Raw genomic sequence first — 19,326 nt, 5'->3', positions numbered from 1 at the left:
TATTATATACACATTTTTATAAACTATACAAATTCAACAATATACAATAAGCAAACAGTCACTGTCCTCGATATTGCATCCAACTATATTACTGTATCTATAGATCAAACCAATTACATCCTTTAACTAAATCAAATAAAGGCCAGTTCTTACTTACCATTTTCCCTTTTCATCGTCATATGCAATAAATGGCTGCCATTGCTCCATAAATTTCTCATTCAGCTTTTACCTCCTCATTGGTATTTAATATAGACTAGCTTCTTCATTCTCATGGTTTTGGACCTGGATGCAGAGCTGGCCCTATCATTAGGCAGAATGAGGCAACCACCTTGGACAGCAAATGCTGGGAGATGGGGAGCAGGCAGAGCTGTGTGTCCCTTTGCCTACTCTGCACCTCTAAGCTAGTTGTACTTAGGTGTGGTGAAGGATACTATCCCATCATCAGTGTTGAAGTAAGATTCAGCTGCCAGTCCATTTCATTTCTGTACAATGAAGAGGAGAGTGCCATCTTGTCCTTTTGCCTCAGACAGCAAAACATCTTGGGCAAACTGTGCCTATATTTTCCCAAATGTCCAAAACTGGTAAATGAGCTGGGTTATGGATCCCAGCTACCTGGAAGGGATGCTTTCCTCTGGAGCGCAGCCAGTTGGTAGACTGCATCTTTTGCCTTTTATACAGAAATGGCATTTGCAGGTTTTTGTTTTTTTTTTACATATGTTCACATTTATCTCTTGTTTATATTTTTATGCAAAATCTAAATCTGAAACAAGGGGGGTGTCTGTTTTAAAGGTGTGTGCACTTAATTTTATGTGCTTCTCACTTGCATAAATCAGCATCATCTTATGTCATGTTTTTAATAGGGATGTACGGATCCTCTTACCTGGGGTCCGTGGGAGGGGGTCCGCAGGTGGAGGGAGGCAATCAAGACCTCATCCTGGAATTCTCCCCAGCTGGCTCCACTCTGCGAGGAGTCCACAGAGCCACCAGCTGGATCTGGCTGCTGCCGGACTTCCGGACGCGGCCGGTCTGCATACACAAATGGCGTCCAGCGTAGGGGATGCCATTTGCATCCCTGCCGTTGGCCATGATTGGCTACATAAACATTTACATAGCCTATCACGGCCAATGGCAGGGATGCAAATGGCATAGTGGACACCATTTGCATCCCTGCCCTTGGCTGTAATAGGCTATGTAAATATTTATGTAGCCAATCATGGCCAACGGCAGGGACGCAAATGGCGTCCCCTACGCTGGATGCCATTTTGTTCTGCAGCCCATCAGCAGATGGCTGCGGAATGAAGACAGTGACCTGGACCAGCCACCATCAGGTAGGTTCCATCCCAGGGGGGATTTCGGGGTGTGGCAGGGGGGTAGTCCGTTCCGCCACAGACTCTGGGGGGGCAGGTTCCAAAGAATCCGGCCTCACTGGAGTCCATTTCTCTGCCATCCTAGATTTTAATGCAGCATATATTATTGTCAGGAGTGCCCTAGCTGCCTCTTGCAGTCCCCTCCAATAGCCAACTCAGGACACAGACAATGAGGATTCTTTCCAAGGCTTTATTTCTTTATTACTTTATGACTCTTTCAAATACTAATCACTAGTGACTAAGCAAGGAACAGCATTGGGGAAAGATAGCAGAGTAGCCTAAGCTACAGGTAAGGCAGTTGGTCCCCATTTGAAGGGGAACCATGGGAAGACTCTGAACTTATGGGCTATGGAGAGATCCTCCCTCTTTCCCTTGGGTCCTTGGGATGCGACCGTTGTTTGAGCGTCAAATGAGAAGAATGCCTCCTTTCAGCACCCTCCATCTGTTGTCGCTCCCTGCACCTGCACTGAGCATCCAGCAAGCCCCTCTCCAGCACTCTCGCACTGCCAGGGTCACTATCTATCCCAGGAATGCTGGCAGGAGGAATCTCTGCCAGCTACTGTGCTTGTGAGAGATGAGCGAGCTCCTCTCCCACAGATTGCTGTTCTTCCTCAGAATCAGAACTACTCTGGGGCTCTATGGGCTCAGTTTCCACTCTGACATCATCCCCACTCCCATGAGGTCCCCCCTCGTGGTCCTCCCTTGGGGCCCCGGGTTTGTGGGGGTACAGCTGGTGGAAACTCCTCAGCAGCAATTCAGCATGCACATTTTCTGTGGGTTCCCAGGATTGCTCATCTGGCCTGTACGCCTTCCAGTCCACCAGATATTGCAGGTGGCCGTGAGAAAGGTGGGAGTCCAGAATCTCCATGACTTTAAACTCCTCCTCCACCAGCACTGGTGGGGGGGGGAGCTGGCCGAGCGATGAGGGTCACCAGAAACCAGGGGGGACAGCAAGGACAGATGAAAAACAGGATGGATCTTCATGGAGTGGGGGAGAGCCAGGCAAAAAGCAACAGGATTAATCTGGGCTGTAATCTGGAAAAGCCCCATGCGGTGAGGCACGAGCTTCTTTGTGGGTGAGTGAGAGGGGAGGTATTGGGTGGCCAACCAAACCCAGTCCCCCAGTTGCAGAGACGGACCCAGCTGGCTCCACCAGTCTGCAGAGGCCTTGTAGGCTATCTTGGCTTGCTCGAGGGAGTCCCATAAGAGGTGGTGTACTGCTCGCAACTCCTCTAAAAACTCATGGGCCACCAACACTGAAGAGGGAGCTAGGGTGGATGGGAAAGCCTTGGGGTGGTAACCAAAATTGGCAAAAAATGGAGTTTGGCGGGTGGAAGCATGGCAGGCATTGTTATAAGCAAATTCTGTGAGAGGCAGCAAGGAAAACCAGTCATCTTGCTGGTAATTGACATAACAGTGCAAATATTGCTCTGGAGTTGCATTGGTGCGCTTGGTCTGACCATCTGTCTGTGGATGGTGGGCAGAGGAAAGACGGAACGTCACATGGAGAAGCCCAAGTAGCTCCCTCCAGAAATGGGCAGTGAATTGGGCCCCCCTATCCGAAATGAGACCCTCGGCCCATCCATGGAGCCAGAAAACATGTGCCAAAAAAAGCTCCACTGTCTCCCTGGCTGTGGGCAACCCAGAGCAGGGGATGAAATGGGCCATCTTAGAAAACAAATCCACCACCACCAGAATAATTGTCTTACCATGTGAGCAAGGCAAGTCAGTGATGAAGTCAAGGGAGAGCAGTTTCCAAGGTCCTGAGGGGGTAGGCAGGGGTGAAGCAAGCCTGTGGGCTTGCCTGAGGGGGCCTTCGCCCACTGGCAGGTTGGGCAGGAGGCAACATAGGACTTGACATCCGAACACACACAAGGCCACCAAAAATCCCACGTCACTCCATGCAGGGTCTTGGTGAAGCCAAAATGCCCAGCGGTGGGAGAGTTGTGGTACTGGTGGAGGACCTTCTCACGGAGGGGTCTAGAAGGCACATAGACCCAACCGGAATGGTAAAGCAGGCCACCTCACAAAGAGAAGGGGGTAGAGTGGGGAGGGCAGAGGCTAGCCCCAATTCCTCCACTTTTGTGCAGACAAAAGCATCCTGAGCCTGTTCAGAGTGAAAAAGCTCCTCCCAAGAGCAAGGCACCACAGCTGCCACCAGGCTCTGGGGGGGAAGAATCAGAGGGGGGGGGATTTCCCTCACCCCCTGTCTGGAGGTCCGGCTTATGAGAAAGAGCATCTGCTTGTAGGTTGTCGGAGGCCTTCTGATGGCAAATCTTGAGGTGGAACTGGGAAAAAAAAGCGACCACCTAATCTGCAACTGGTTTAAGGCACGGGCTACCTGAAGGTGTTCCCGGTTGCGATGGTCAGTTCTAACTTCGACTGGGTGCTGTGCCCCCTCCAGAAGATGACGCCAGGTCTCCAAAGTGGACTTGATGGCCAACAGTTCCTTCTCCCAGATGGTGTAATTCCTCTCAGACATGTTCAGCTTCCTGGAGTGGTAGGTGCAGGGTTGCAACCCACCGCCTGCCCAATCTGGCTGAAAAAACATCGCTCCCACCACAATGTCAGAGGCATCAGTTTGCACTACAAAAGGCTTCCTCAGGTTGGGATGTAACAGGATCGGCTCAGAACCAAAGAGCTTCTTAAGTTCCTCGAAAGCCTGTTGGGCAGATGCCATCCAATGAAAAGGAGTTTTCCTGCCCTTAAGGAGGTCCGTGAGAGGAGATGTCAGCTGATCAAAGCTGGGCAGGAACTTTCTGTAAAAATTAGCAAATCCCAGAAAACATTGCTAGTCCTTCTTGGTGGATGGAGCCTGCCAGGAGAGGACAGCCTGGACCTTTGCAGGATCCATCCTGATACCATCAGCTGAGATAATGTAGCCAAGATAGTCCAAAGAGGTTAGGTCAAACGCACATTTCTCCAGCTTGGCATAAAGATGGTGCTCGCAGAGGTGCTGGAGGATGGCGGAGACATGGTGCTGATGGGTGTGGGGTTCCTCAGAAAATATAAGTAAATCATCAAGATAAACAATGAGGAAAGTGTCCAAATAGTCTTTGGAAGATGGAATTCATAAAACGCAAAAAAGTGGGGGGGCCCCCCGCAGGCAAGCCCAAACGGCATCACTAGGTATTCATACGCTCCATACCGGGTGCCGAAACAGGTCTTCCACTCATCCTCCTCCCGGATGCGAATCAGATTGTAGGCGCCACGCAGGTCCAAATTTGTGAAAATCTTGGCTCGCCCCAGGCGCTCCAGCATCTCCGGTATGAGGGGGAGGAGGTATTTGTCAGGGATCAAGACTGAATTCAATGCTCGGAAGTCATGAACCGGGCAGAGTTCTCCTTTTTTTTGCACACAAACATGGTAGGGGAGCAGGTGGAGGAGGAGGAGGGGCGAATGAAGCCACGTTTGAGGTTTGTGTCCAAAAACTCCCGCAGCGCTTGAAGTAGGGATGGCAGAGAATTCCGCCATGGATCTTGGTGAGGCCGAATGCCAGTGCATTCAGCCCCCCGAACTCTGTGGCGGAACGTAGCCTATCACGTCGTGCTTTTTTTAAAAACCTAGTCATGATAGGCTACGTAAATCTTTACGTAGCCTATCACATCTTTCTTTCTTTTTCTTTTTTTTTCTTTTTTTTACAAGAGTGGAAATGGTGGTGGTGGCAGCCAGTCGGAAGACCAGCTGCCGCTGCCACCAAAGCCACCACTGGAGCTGCCGCTGCTTCCTGGAAGATCCACCCCAGGTGAGTCTCATGCCGGGGGGGATCTGCAGGGGGGCAGAGGGGTGGCAGGCCATTCTGCCACGGAGTTCGGGGATCCACAGGGGGGCAGGGGGGTGGGCATTCGGCCTCACCATGATCCGTGGTGGAATTCTCTGCCATCCCTACTCTCAGCCCAACCCACCTCACAAAGTTGTTGTTGTGAGGATGAAATGGAGGAGGTGGAGGGCTATGTACACTGCCTTGAGTTCCTTAAGAGGAAAAAAGGTGGGCTATAAATGTAATAAATGAATGAATGAATGAATGAATGAAATACCTAATACTGACATTGGGTCTGTACCTTCCAGTTACTTAAAAAAACAAAAAACAAAACCCAAAACAACAGGAAAAACTAAAGGGCATAATACAGCCAAAGTTGCCCATTTTAAAGTCCAATTTATTTCAGTGGGGGAGATTTCAACATAAGCTTGTTTTCTATCGAAATGAATAGGAGTTAAAAGTGAGTAGCTTTCGGTAGATTGTAACATACTTGAAGCTCCATCAATGAAGCCTCTGAAGCAGCCATGGTAATATTTGAAACCATCAAAAGAAAAGAAAAGAAAAGAAAAGAAAAGAAAAGAAAAAAGCTTCCTTGGCAATTGATAACAATAGTATCCTGAAACATATCTCACACTGTAGTTCTCTACCACTTTTCAGCTTAATTATTAAGCTGTGATAGACAGATAAGGATTTATATAACATGTTTAAATGAATTAAGATGATAAGGACAAAGCCAAATGTATATCTAAAAATGGATCAAATCTCTGTGAATCCAGTTTGTACTCTCCTTTTTAAGGTATCGTGTGTGTAGCATACCAGGAGTCCAACACTGGTAAATTTCAGACATTAACTGTATGCTGTATTACTGCCATTTTATCTCCTTCCTCTTGCTAGAGAATGAAACACCATGCAGCCTGTTCCCTGAGAAGGGAGATGGTTGTGCTGCACATCTCTGGAGTATTTTGTTTCCCAGCAGTAGAAGGAAGGAGGAAATTGTAGCAAGAGGACAGGTTAATGTGTTTCCAGCTAGGGATAGGGATGGGGGAGAATTCCGTCATGGACTCCAATGAGGCTGGATTTTTTAGAATGCATTTATGGCTGCATTTACCTTAAACTAAGGCCTTTACAGCCACAAATGGCATCCTGGATGCCACTTGCATCCACAGTCACTTCACTCCCTTTGACCAGAGATATGGCATGGGACCATATCACTGGCACTTTGGAGCTGGCCAGTGGCTCCGCGGAATCACCATGGAGTGGAGCCGGCCAAAGAGAATTCCAGAGGGGAGGAACAGATCACCTCCCCCCTCGCGGAACCCCCCGCGGAACAGCAGGTGAGCGTTCCACCCATCCCTAGCTAGGGATGGATGAGAAATTCATTTCAGTTCATTTCAATTCCTTCCAGACATGAACATGGACTCAGACACAAGCTGTGGTTGAAGTCCATACATTTCCGAGTGGAGATGGGTCAAAGAAGACTCAAACAACAAAGTTTGGGTTGAAAATTGGGCCACATTTATTGAAAATATCTGCAAAGGGGTACCTAGGATGGGCACCTGACTGTGTCAGCAACTAGCTGGCACTTCTTGGGTGAAAACACACCCAGCCCGAAGGGTGGCAGTGATCTCGCCATCCCTCCGGACTGCCCCTTCTGGGGAAGGTAGACCTTCCCCAGTGCTGCACAACACCTGGGTGAGTGAGGAGGGTTGGTTTCCCAGGCATCCTTTATCCCCCCGCCAAGCCACACAACCTGTTCCGGGGGCCTCAGGCATCACCTGTCACCATAAGGTGCCTCTGCATGCACACCATCCCTAATCTCTTTCTGCTTTTGCCCGACCTAGCCCCCAACTGAAATGTGACCTATGAGAGATTGGACCTAATTCACCTACGGGACACCCCCTACCCCAATAACAGTGTGAATTAGGCAAAAAAAACACACACAGTAGAAGGCCAATTAAACTGTGAGCCAAAAATTCCTACATGGCCCCCAATAGGGCAACCAGTGATAAACCCACACTGCTTAAGGGAGGGTGAGAGGGAGACACGTGAGCGAGAAAGCTTTGGTTGAAAGGGGGGCAGAGTTTAAGGCAACTCTGCCTGCCCCTCCCTGCTTGGTGGCACCACTGGGGTTGCCAATGGCAAGCACCCACGTCATCTCTCCCACCCGCATGCAATATCCCCCCCCCCTTACAGCCAGACAAGCTGGCGCCAGAGTTAGGGCATTTCCAAGCTTTCAGTGTGATTCGCAGACCAACCCCTCCCCCCCCCATGTTCGACAATATGCATATATTTGAAAAATGTGCATGAAAAGATGTGTACTTTTGAGAAATGCGCATAAAATACATTTTAAACAATGGGAAAAATGCATACATTTCAAAGATGTGCACAACTGATGCACACATTTGAAAAAATATGCATGAAAATACACACAGATTTTCATGAGGAAGACCCATGTCTGGCTTGCCTGGCCACGGGAAGGATTTAGCGGTGGGGTGGGGAAGGAGGCAGAGACAAGAGGAATGCCAATGGCATTCTTGAGTGGCACTAGCAGGGAGGGGAGGGGCTTACCAGCCACTCATAGGCTGAGGGGCCCCTCCCTTCTCACTCTTTGAAGTGCAGCTCCCTCCCTCCTGCCCTGTATGCAGTGTGGGTTACGCTGGTCATTCTTTTGGGGGCTGAATAGGAATTTTTGTCTCATAGTCCGATTGGCTTTGGCTATGCATCTTTTTGCCTACTTCACACTGTAAGTGGGGTTTGGGAGTTAATTTAGGTTGTTTCAGTTTAATGTAATCACTTAGGCAGATTTGGTCACATTTTAAATAGGAACTTATGTACGGGCATCTTTGGTGCGTTACAGGCTTTGTGAGCATTTGGAGCCACCATTTCTGGTGACTGATAAGGCCTGAGACTCCCAGGTCAGGGTTTTGCAGCCCCTGGTGGAAGATTGGGATGACCTTTGAGGCCAGCTGTCCTCTTCACCTGCTTGGAGATTTGTGGCCTGAGGGGGGGTGACAGGGGAAGGCCTCCCATCCCCAAATTGGGCAGTCCTGAGGGGTGGCGATCAAACACACCATTCTACAGGCATCGAATGTCTCGCCTGATAGAATACTAGGCTACTCTGCCTTAAAGAAGTTGCCCACTTAGGCTGCCCTTCGCAGATCTGATCAATTTCAATAAATGTGGCCCAAGTTTTATGCAAACTAGTTTTGTCTCTCCTCTTTATTTCCTCCCTCCTTTCACCGGCAAAGGAAAAACACACACATATTGACTCAAGTCAGAATGAGCTTTGACATGGAATTCAAAGAACCTTGGCAAACTAGAGTTTTGCTGATTCACACATCCCTTTTTTTCAGCATGCAAGGATGTGGCTTGTCAGCCTGCTTGCTTGCTTACATTGGTTCTGATGCCTCTCACGTCTACTGGGAGAAAAGCAACCCAAACCTGCAACCTCCTCTTATATCTCAGGGAACCAACTACATAAGAACATAAGAAGAGCCAAGGTGGATCAGACCAAGCGTCCATCTAGTCCAGCATTCTGCTCAGACAGTGGCCACCCAGCTGTTGACCAGGAACCCTCAAGCAGGACACAAGTGCAACAGCACCCTCCCACCCATGTTCCCCAGCAACTGGTCTGGTGTACATAGGCTCACTGCCTCTGGTACAGGAGGTAACATGTAGCCATCAAGACTAGTAGCCATTGATAGCCTTTTTCCTCCAGGAATTTGTCTAACCCCCTTTTAAACCCGAATCAGTGGCCATCACCACATGCTGTGGTAGCAAATTCTAAAGTTTAACTATGTGTTGTGTGAAGAAGTACTTCCTTTTATCTGCCCTGAATTAGCTTCATGGGATGACCCTGGTTTCTAGTATTTTGAGAGAGGGAGAAAAATGTCTCCCTATCCACATTCTCCACATCATGCATAATTTTGTACACCTCTATCATGTCTCCCCTTATCCTCTTTTTCCCAAACTAAATAAGCTAAACAACCCCAGCTGTTTTAACCTGGACATGGACAAAATGGTAGCAGACTGTATACTGTGATCACACCTGTTCTCAACCCCATTATCTATATCACCTAGGGGCGATGCTCTAGGGATGGGAAAATAAGACTGAAACCTTAACTAGATTTACTAAGGAGTAGTAAGCCTCATTGGATACTGTTGGGCCTATGTCTGAGTAAACATGCATTGGATTTTACTGTTGGTCTTATGTAAGGTTGGCAAAGAATTCCACCACGGATCTCAGTGAGGCCGAATGCCAGTGCATTTGGCCCCCCGAAATCTGGTGGAACAGCCTGCCACCCCCCACCCCCTCGTGGATCCCCCCTGGGATGAGACTTACCTGGGGCGGATCTTCTGGGCGGCGGTGGCTGCAGTGGTGGCTGTGGCGGCGGCTGGTCTTCCAATCGGCTGCCGCCGCCTCCATTTGCAGACTTGTGGGGGGGGTTGGTTTTTTTTTCAAGATGTGTGTCAGGGTGGACACTGAGCCCATAGAATCCTGAAGTAGTTCTGATTCTGAGGAAGAGGAGTCGCTCCTGGGAGAGGAGTGCACTCCTCTTTCCCAGGGCCAACAGCTGACAGAGATTCCCCCCACCAGTATTCCTAGCTTAGATAACAGTCCTGGGAGTGACAGAGCGTGGGAAGCAGACTTGACAGACACGCGACGCTGGTGCAGAAAGCGGCGCCAAATGGAGGGCGCGGAAAGGAGGCGTAGTGCCCGGTTGGCGTGCAAACAACGGTTGCACCCAGAGGCTCCAAAGGAAAAGGGAAGGGATTCTCCCTAGTCCTTAAGTTCAGGGTCTGCCAGTGATTCCCTTTCAAATTGGGACCAACTGTTCCAACCTAGGGCATATGTACTCTGCTGCTCATATCTAGTTGCTAACAGTAGAGTTGCTAATTTGTAAAAGAGGAATAAAGCTTTGAAAAGAATCCCTTTGTCTGTGTCTGGACGTGGCTACTGGATTAGACTGAGAGGCCTCCAAGGAGCCCTTGACAACGTGATAGGCTACGTAAAGATTTACATAGCATATCATGGCTGGGTAAAAATAAAACAAAAAAAACCCACGTACACAAATGGCGGCGGCTATGGGCACCGCCATTTGCGTTCATTATTTTTGGTGTCTTAGTTTACGTAAATATTTACGTAGACTGAGATGGTGAAAATAAGGGGAATGCAAATAGCATAGCGGGCGCTATTTGTGTCACTTTTTGATTCGCCGTTTTAGCGTACGTAAATATTTACTAGGCCAAAACGGCAAATCAAAAAGTGATGCAAATAGTGCCTGCTACGCTATTTGCGTTCCCCTTTATTTTCACCGTCATAGTCTACGTAAATATTTACGTAAACTAAGACAGCCAAAAATAAGGAACGCAAATGGCGGCGGCAGTAGCCACCACCATTTGCGTATGCGGTTTTGTTTTGCTTTGTTTTGTTTTACCCAGAGCCCTCCATGGCCGGAATTCCGGCTGCAGATGGCTCTGGCCTGGGCCTGGCCGGCTGCTCCACAGAGCTGCCACAGAGCACAGCCGGCCATAGAGGATTCCGGGGGGGAGGAATGGAGCGCCTCCCCCCATCGATGATTCCGGGGGGAGGGATAGAATGCCTCCCCCCCACCATAAACGTAATCTGCAGAAAGGTAAGTACATTTCGTACATCCCTAGTCTTATGTATTCACTTATAAGATGATTCTATTCTTCTGCATTCATCCACTCTTTTTTCCCCATTTTTAGAAATTGCACATTTAAATTATTATTTCACATTTCTAGACAAATTTTCCCTCAAAATAAACATTTTTAAATGTATGTTGTTATGTTTTATAGAGACTAGGTTAGCATTGGAATGTTTGGGAAGTGTGAGAAACAATGGAGAACTCGGTGCTGCTCCATGCATTAGTCTAGGAAGTGCAGTTCAGATGAATTCATATCTAAATGCACAAAGATTGAAGTCTTCAAGGAATTCCTAGCTGTACATCACTTCTATCCCCATTAGCAGGAGGGGAAGGAGAAGGAGGTGTTAACAAGTGGCCAGCCTGACAGACAGACAGTGTCTGTGGCATACCACTATCAGATTTATTGGTATCCTACAAACAGATGTCCCCTTCATGGATCACTGCCTTGTTGTGGTGAAGGGGCTTGCGTAACTCAGTGAAGCCATAAGCTATGCCGTGCAGGGCAACCCAAGATGGACAGGTCATGGCAGAGAGTTCTGACAAAATGTGGTCCACTGGAGAAGGAAATGGCAACCCACTCCAGGATTCTTGCCAAGAAAACCCCATGGAACATATCACAAGGCTAAAAGAGATGACGCCGGAAGATGAGCCCCTCAGGTCGGAAGGTGTCCAATATACTACTGGGGAAGAGCAGAGGGTATTTCCAAGTAGCATCAGAAAGAGTGAAGCGGCTGGGCCAAACCCGAAAGGACACTCAGCTGTGGATGTGTCTGGTGGTGAAAAGAAAATCCGATACTGTAAAGAACAATATTATTTAGGAACCTGGAATGTCAGATCAATGAATCAGGGTAAGCTGGAGGTGGTCAAAGATGAGATGGCAAGATTGAACATCGACATCTTGGGAATCAGTGAACTAAAATGGACAGGCATGGGCAAATTTAATTCAGGTGACCATCATATCTACTATTGTGGGCAAGAATCCCTTAGATGAAATGGAGTAGCACTCGTAGTCAACAAAAGGGTGGGAAAAGCAGTACTGGGGTACAATCTTAAAAATGATAGAATGATCTCAGTACGAATCCAAGGCAAACCATTCAACATCACAGTAATTCAAGTCTATGCCCCAACCACTGATGCCGAAGAAGCTGAGGTTGATCGGTTCTATGAAGACCTACAACACCTTCTAGAACTAACACCAAACAAAAATGTCCTCTTCATCATAGGGGATTGGAATGCTAAAGTAGGAAGTCAAGAAATCACTGGGAAAACAGGAAGGCATGGCCTTGGTGCACAAAATGAAGCAGGACAAAAGCTAATAGAGTTTTGCCAGGAGAACAGGCTGATCATAGCAAACACTCTTTTCCAACAGCACACGAGACGACTCTACACATGGACATCACCAAATGGTCAATATCGAAATCAGATTGATTATGTCCTTTGCAGCCAAAGATGGAGAAGCTCTATACAGTCAGTCAAAAAAAGACCTGGAGCTGACTGTGGCTCAGATCATGAGCTGCTTCTTGCAAAATTTCGGCTTAAATTGAAGAACGTAGGGAAAACCACTAAACCATTCAGGTATGACCTAAATCATATTCCTGATGAATATACAGTGGAGGTGAGGAATAGATTTCAGGGATTAGACCTGATAGACAGAGTGCCTGAGGAACTATGGACGGAGGTCCGTAACATTGTTCAGGAGGCAGCAACGAAATCCATCCCAAAGAAAAAGAAATGCAAGAAAGCCAAGTGGCTGTCTGATGAGGCTTTACAAGTAGCTGAGGCAAGAAGGGAAGCGAAAAACAAGGGAGAAAGGGGAAGATATATCCAACTGAATGCAGAGTTCCAAAGAATAGCAAGGAGAGACAAGAAGGCCTTCTTAAATGAACAATGCAAAGAAATCGAGGAAAACAACAGAATGGGAAAGACTAGAGATCTCTTCAAGAAAATCGGAGATCTCAAGGGAATGTTTTGTGCAAAGACGGGCATGATAAAGGACAAAGAAGGCAGGGACCTAACAGATGCAGATGAGATTAAGAAGAGGTGGAAAGAATACACAGAAGAACTATACAGGAAAGATCTTAATGTCCCTGATAGCCATGATAGTGCGGTCACTGAACTTGAGCCGGACATCCTAGAGAGAGAGGTCAAGTGGGCCTTAGGAAGCATTACTAACAACAAAGCTAGTGGAGATGACAGTATTCCAGCTGAGCTACTTAAAATCCCAAAAGATGATGCTGTTAAAGTGCTGCATTCAATATGCCAACAAATTTGGAACACTCAACAATGGCCGCAAGACTGGAAAAGTTCAGTTTACATTCCAATTCCAAAGAAGGGCAACACCAAAGAGTGTTCAAATTACCGCACAATTGCACTCATTTCACATTAGGGATGCACGAAAGTCACTTACCTGGTCTCGCAGCTTGCTTCATGGTGGGGGGGAGGCGCTTCGCTGCTCCCCCCGAAGTTCAGGCCGTGGGGGGAGGCTTCCCTCCTCGCCCGGCCGATATTCAGGCTGGGGGGGGAGGCTTCCCGCCTCGCCCGGCTGAAATTCATACCAGGGAGAAGCGCACCATCTCCCCGGCCGCAAACTTCAAAAGAAAAAAAAACAACACGCCCCTATGATAGGCTACGTAACGATTAACGTAGCCTATCATGGCTAGATCTGCGAAGTCAGCCGTGATAGGCTACGTTACGTCACGTAGCCTATTATGGGTGACTTTGGAAAAAAAAAAAAAGTGCATATGCAAATGGCGGCCCCCATAGGGAGCCGCCATTCGCGTTCCTTATTTGGTCCCTGTAGTCTACGTAAAGATTTACGTAGACTACAGCGAAAATAAGGGCAACGCTATTTGCGTTGTCCTTATTTTCGCCGTAGTCTACGTAAATCTTTACGTAGACTACAGGGACCAAATAAGGAACGTGAATGGAGGCTCCCTATGGGGGCCGCCATTAGCCGTACAGGCTTTTTTTTTTTTTAAGTCACCCGTGATAGGCTACGTGACGATTAACGTAGCCTATCATGGCTGACTTTGCAAATCTAGCCGTGATAGGCGACGTTAATCGTTACGTAGCCTATCACAGGGGCATTTTTGTTTTTTTTTACTTTGCTTGTAATGGCGGCGGCGGCAGCCGGTCGAAAGACTGGCTGCCTCCCCCGCCCCTGACTAAGACCTGCCGAACCGCCGCCGGGACCCGCCGCTGGGAGGGACATTCGTGAAAGGTAAGTCCCATCCCGGTGTGGGCGGGGGGCGGAGAATTTCTCCCCGAACAACCTTTGGAGGACCGAATGCATTGGCGCTCGGCCCCCCGAAGTTTCGGGGAGAAATTCTCCCCCATCCCTATTTCACATGCCAGCAAGGTGATGCTCAAAATCCTACAAGCTAGGCTTCAGCAGTATGCGAATCGAGAACTACCGGAAGTACAAGCTGGGTTTCGAAGAGGCAGAGGAACTAGAGATCAAATCGCCAACATTCGCGGCATCATGGAGAAAGCAAGAGAATTCCAGAAAAACGTCTATTTCTGCTTCATTGACTACGTTAAAGCCTTTGATTGTGTGGATCACAACAGACTGTGGCAAATTCTTAAAGTGATGGGAGTAACAGACCACCTTACCTGTCTCCTGAGAAACCTGTACGAGGGTCAAGAAGCAACAGTAAGAACCAGACATGGAACAACCGAGTGGTTCAAAATTGGGAAAGGAGTATGACAAGGCTGCATATTGTCACCCTGCTTATTTAACTTATATGCAGAGTACATCATGAGAAATGCTGGGTTGGATGAATCACAAGTCGGAATTAAGATTGCCGGGAGAATTATCAACAACCTCCGATATGCAGACGATACCACCCTAATGGCAGAAAGTGAAGAGGATCTAAAGAACCTCTTGTTGAGGGTGAAAGAGGAGAGTGCAAAAGCTGGTTTGAAACTCAACATTAAAAAAACTAAGATCATGGCATCCGGCCCCATCACTTCCTGGCATATAGAAGGGGAAGAAATAGAAGCAGTGACAGATTTTACTTTCTTGGGCTCCAAGATCACCGCAGATGGTGACTGTAGCCATGAAATTAAAAGATGCTTGCTCCTTGGGAGGAAAGCTATGGCAAACCTAGACAGCATAGTAAGGACCAGAGACATCACCTTTCTGACAAAGGTCCGTCTAATCAAAGCTATGGTTTTCCCAATAGTAATGTATGGCCGTGAGAGCTGGACTATAAGGAAGGCTGAGCGCCGAAGAATTGATGCTTTCGAACTGTGGTGCTGGAGAAGACTCTTACGAGTGCCCTGGACTGCAAGGAGGTCAAATCAGTCCATCCTAAAGGAAATCAACCCTGAGTGCTCTTTGGAAGGACAGATACTTGTAGTAAAAATGTAACCTAAAAGCCATTGTATGTGTCTTAAGCAGCACATAGTATTGTAAGAGCTGCGCATGCCATCAAGATTGTGTCAGAGGCCAAAGAGACTGAGATTTTAGAGAATGTTGATCCATGTGTGTGGGCAGACAGAACCCCTGCCCGAGCAAATGCATGACACCAGTTAAAATCTTCTTTAAAAAGGGAGAGCCCTGTGTGCGTGAGGCAGTATCCTCTGAAGAAAGCCACCTGTGCAGGCTTGAAGCTGCTCATTGAAAAGTTCAAAAATTATGGTTAGCTAATAAAGGGATCATTCCCCTTTAACACCCCGATTTTGGGTGTGCGCCCGAGGCAGATAGCACCTCCTTCAGGTTAGACCAAGACCTGAGAACAGTGGCTGACTGCCCTTTGTGCCTCAAAAATGATTCAAAGATGTTTGAGCCCCCAGCTCAAATGAGAAGTCGCCCATGCGCTTACTATCCTTTTCAGAGATTTCAAATTGACTTTTCAGAGTTGCCCCAGACTCATGGCTATCGGTACCTGCTAGTAATGATAAAAGCAATTGACTGCACCGCACAGACAGTAGCCAAGATCCTGTTAAATAGTAATCCCTAAGCTCTTGTTACCTAAAAAGAATGAATCAAATCAGGGGCCCCATTTTGTTGGACAAGTAACGCAAGTAGTGGCCCAGGCATAACAAACTAACTAGAAGCTGCACCCCCCTTGGAAACCTCAATCTACAAGTCAAGTTGAGAAGATGAACCGCACCTTAAAGACAATGCTCATTAGAATTTGTTTAAAGATTAAGTTGAAAGGCCACAGGCCTTGCCAATCACCTTGACTCGAGTATGGTGCGCCCCCAAGGGAAGTATTAAATTGACACCTTTTAAACGTTCCATAAGTGCCCACCTCGAATATTACCTATGGCTGATAGCTTAAATGTGAATTTAAAAGTAAAAGTTTTAAGATTCAAGGTTATGTTACTGCTTTGCAGTCTGTTTTGTTTTCACAGGTTTGCGACACCGCACCAATCCTGGCCTTTAGATGCTCCAGTGCATAATCTCAATCCCAGCGGTTGGGTGCTAGTCCAGTCCTAGAAAGATGAACCACCTACCAAGAAGCAGAAGGGTCTGTTTCAGATCCTACTTACCACTCCCATTGCTATGAAAGTCGCCAAAGAAAAAAAGTGGATCCATCACACTGAATAAAGGCATCACCTGCACCAGAGAGGGTCACACCGGAAGCTGACCCACCTGAAGGTCATCGTTAGAATAATGAACCCCTGAAAGGACTCAAGTAGCTCTACAGAAAGGGGGCGCTCTCGTTTCAAGGGTTCCTGATGAACGGAACAAAACTGAGTTCCAAAAGTTAAAAAAAAAAGTGTTTTTGTTGTCAACATTCTAGTAGCTAGAACAAAGGCGTCCTAGGCCTCACTTGCTGTTTAGAGAAAACCATCAATGCCACAGCGATAATAGTTTGCGCCTTTAAGTGCATAGTCCACCGCTGGACCAAAGAGAGTATAAATTTGAGAAAAGCCTTTTGAGGGGGGAATTGTAGTAAAAATGTAACCTAAAAGCCATTGTATGTGTCTTAAGCAGCACATAGTATTGTAAGAGCTGCACATGCCTGGAATGAGCAGACAGTAACCCTAAGATAAGGTTGCCAAGCAAACTGCTAGCAACCAATCAAAAGTGACATGCTGGCTGAGGAATGCAAGCTAAGTGATAAAACTGTAGTGCGGAGGTTGCCCAGGGTCGACTCTGCTTTTGAGCGTGAGCTCCTTTGTCGAACTGTTTGCAAACAATAAAATCGAGTTGGACCCAGCCTGAAGTTGACTCTCCTCTTTGGGGCAAATTGGACTAGCCTCCAGGGGGCGAAACTAGCATTTTGTGCAACATACTGAAGCTGAAGCTCAAATATTTTGGCCACCTAATGCGAAGAGAAAACTCTCTGGAAAAGACCCTGATGCTGGGAAAGACTGAAGGCAAAAGGAGAAGGGGACGGCAGAGGATGAGATGCAATGAATATGAACTTGAGCACACTCCAGGAGAGAGCGGAGGACAGGAAGGCCTGGCGTGCTATGGTCCATGGGGTCACGAAGAGTCGGACATGACTGAATGACTGAACAACAACAACAACCAACAGATGTACATTAATAGGAGAACACAAAGTGCATTCACAGTTCTTTAAATCTTATTTGGATAATTGATCTTAAGGTTCCACATGGTTCAGTTTTACAGATCCTTCTGCCCTGCAATAAAGAACAGTCAAAGAAGTTACAATGCACAAAAGCAATTTAACTTGCCTGTAATCAGTGTAGACCTTGGAGATGGGTGGGGTTTACTAAAATCCATCAGGGCTTACTAAAAGCAACTGTATGATAGGATGATCTGCTATTGTAGCTAGGCTATAGGGGCAGGAAGCAGCAAAAGAGATATTACTAAGACTGCAACCCTATTCGCTTTGGCAAGTAATAACAGGGACTTCTGGCCACTCTCCACGTGTTGTTGTTGTTGTTGTTGTTTTAATGAGAAAAGATATAATTAAGTGAGGCCAAATGGCTGACATAGATCCATGGATTTACAATATAGAGTGGTAGATTTAATTTTTTTAACAAAATGGAATGGAGTAGAGTGACAGTTTGGCATTACAGAAATCTGCCTTTGGGGGAAAAGGTGAAATTGATTCTTGAGTTACAAGGGAAAGGGTAGACCTGATTTCATATCCCTACTTAGCCCCCACCTGCTAGCCTTACATATCATTCCTTCTTAGATTAACCTACAACATAGGTTTGCTGTGAAGATGAAAGGAGATAACCCCATAGATGCCACCCTGATCTTTTGAGGAAGTACAGGAGGCAAATGTGGCAATTGGGACCCTTTTTCAGTTTGTCCATATCATACACATATTTAAGATGAATTTGCACTTCAATAATTTATTTTGGTGCACAGTTCTGTCTATTTCCCAAATCATCCCCCCTCCTTTTTTGGCATTAAAAATATTTCTTATGTTTACAGGCATATTGGTGAAATTACTCATACTGAACATTTTAAAAGAAAAAAAAAATCAGTGTACAAATTCAGGCAGAGGAAGCACTTGAGAGAGAGAAAGAGAGGGTTTAGCTCCAGGTTTAAATGAAGAGTGATGATGTGGCATAGAACACTCTGTAGAATACTCTTGGAGTTTCCTGCATCAGGTGTGGGGATAGGGTGGACAACATCTGATTCAACATCTGGTAGTTTATGACTACCTTAGTCTCTGTGTAGTCGCACAAACCTTTTGAATGCCTCCTTCACTTCCTTGTTCCTTAGACTGTAAATAATGGGGTTGAGAACAGGTGTGATCACAGTGTACAGTACTGATACAATTTTGTCCATGTCCAGGTACATGGAAGGAGGTCTAACATAGGTGTAAATTGCTGAGCTGTAGAAAAGTGTCACCACCATCACATGGGAGGAACATGTGGAGAAAGCCTTCTTCTTCCCTTGTGCTGAGCGGATTTTTCGGATGGAGGAAACAATGTAGACGTAGGAGACAAGAGTCAGTAGGAAGCAACCAAAGCCCAAGAAGAGGTCAGTCATCAGCATCAGGTATTGGTTGAAGGTTGTGTCAGTGCAAGAGAGCTGAAGCAGTGGTGGGAGCTCACAAAAGAAGTGGTTGATTGCACTGGGTCCACAGAAAGACAAGCGAAAGAGGGAGAGAACATGAACATTTGCAAGCAGGATACCAAACGCCCATGTTCCAAATACCAAGTAACTGCAGACTTTCCAGTTCATGATGACAGTGTAACGCAAAGGGTGACAGATGGCTACGTAGCGGTCAAAAGCCATTACAACCAACAGTAGCAGTTCAGTGGCCAAGAAGATGACAAAAAAATATGCCTGCGTTAAGCAGCCTTGGAAGGAAATGGTGCTTTTCTCATCCATTAAATTCCTCAGCATCTGGGGGACAATGGTAGTGACACAGCAAACATCCAGGAGGGAGAGGTTGACCAAGAAAAAGTACATAGGAGTATGAAGTGTAGGATAGAGGCTGATCAATGCAATTATAGAAATGTTACCCATCAGAGCTGCACAATACGCTGATACAAAGGCCACAAATAGGGTAAGCTGTGCTCGAGAAATGATAGAGAAGCCCAGCAGGGTAAATTCTGTCACGGAGGTTTGGTTTTTTCTTTCCAT

The 19,326-nt window shown here is 47.0% G+C and overlaps 1 protein-coding gene across 1 annotated transcript; it reads right to left on the bottom strand.

Moving 5' to 3' along the window:
• Positions 1–18,396: 18,396 nt before the first annotated feature.
• LOC146341422 (olfactory receptor 5V1-like) lies at positions 18,397–19,326 on the bottom strand. The gene has a single exon (XM_084808344.1). The coding sequence runs from the start codon at positions 19,324–19,326 to the stop codon at positions 18,397–18,399; it is 930 nt and encodes a 309-aa protein (XP_084664470.1).

This window comes from Heloderma suspectum, chromosome 6, assembly GCF_057233095.1.
Source record: "Heloderma suspectum isolate Gila_16-S chromosome 6, 16-S_ref, whole genome shotgun sequence".
Taxonomy (NCBI): Eukaryota; Metazoa; Chordata; class Lepidosauria; order Squamata; family Helodermatidae; genus Heloderma; species Heloderma suspectum.
The sequence above is the reverse complement of the archived record's forward strand: the minus strand, read 5'-3'. Positions and strand labels throughout refer to the sequence as shown.

Bases quoted from the DNA above. Each gene is read 5' to 3' on its own strand.
- LOC146341422 (XM_084808344.1), bottom strand. From the start codon at position 19,326: ATGGAAAGAAAAAACCAAACCTCCGTGACAGAATTTACCCTGCTGGGC.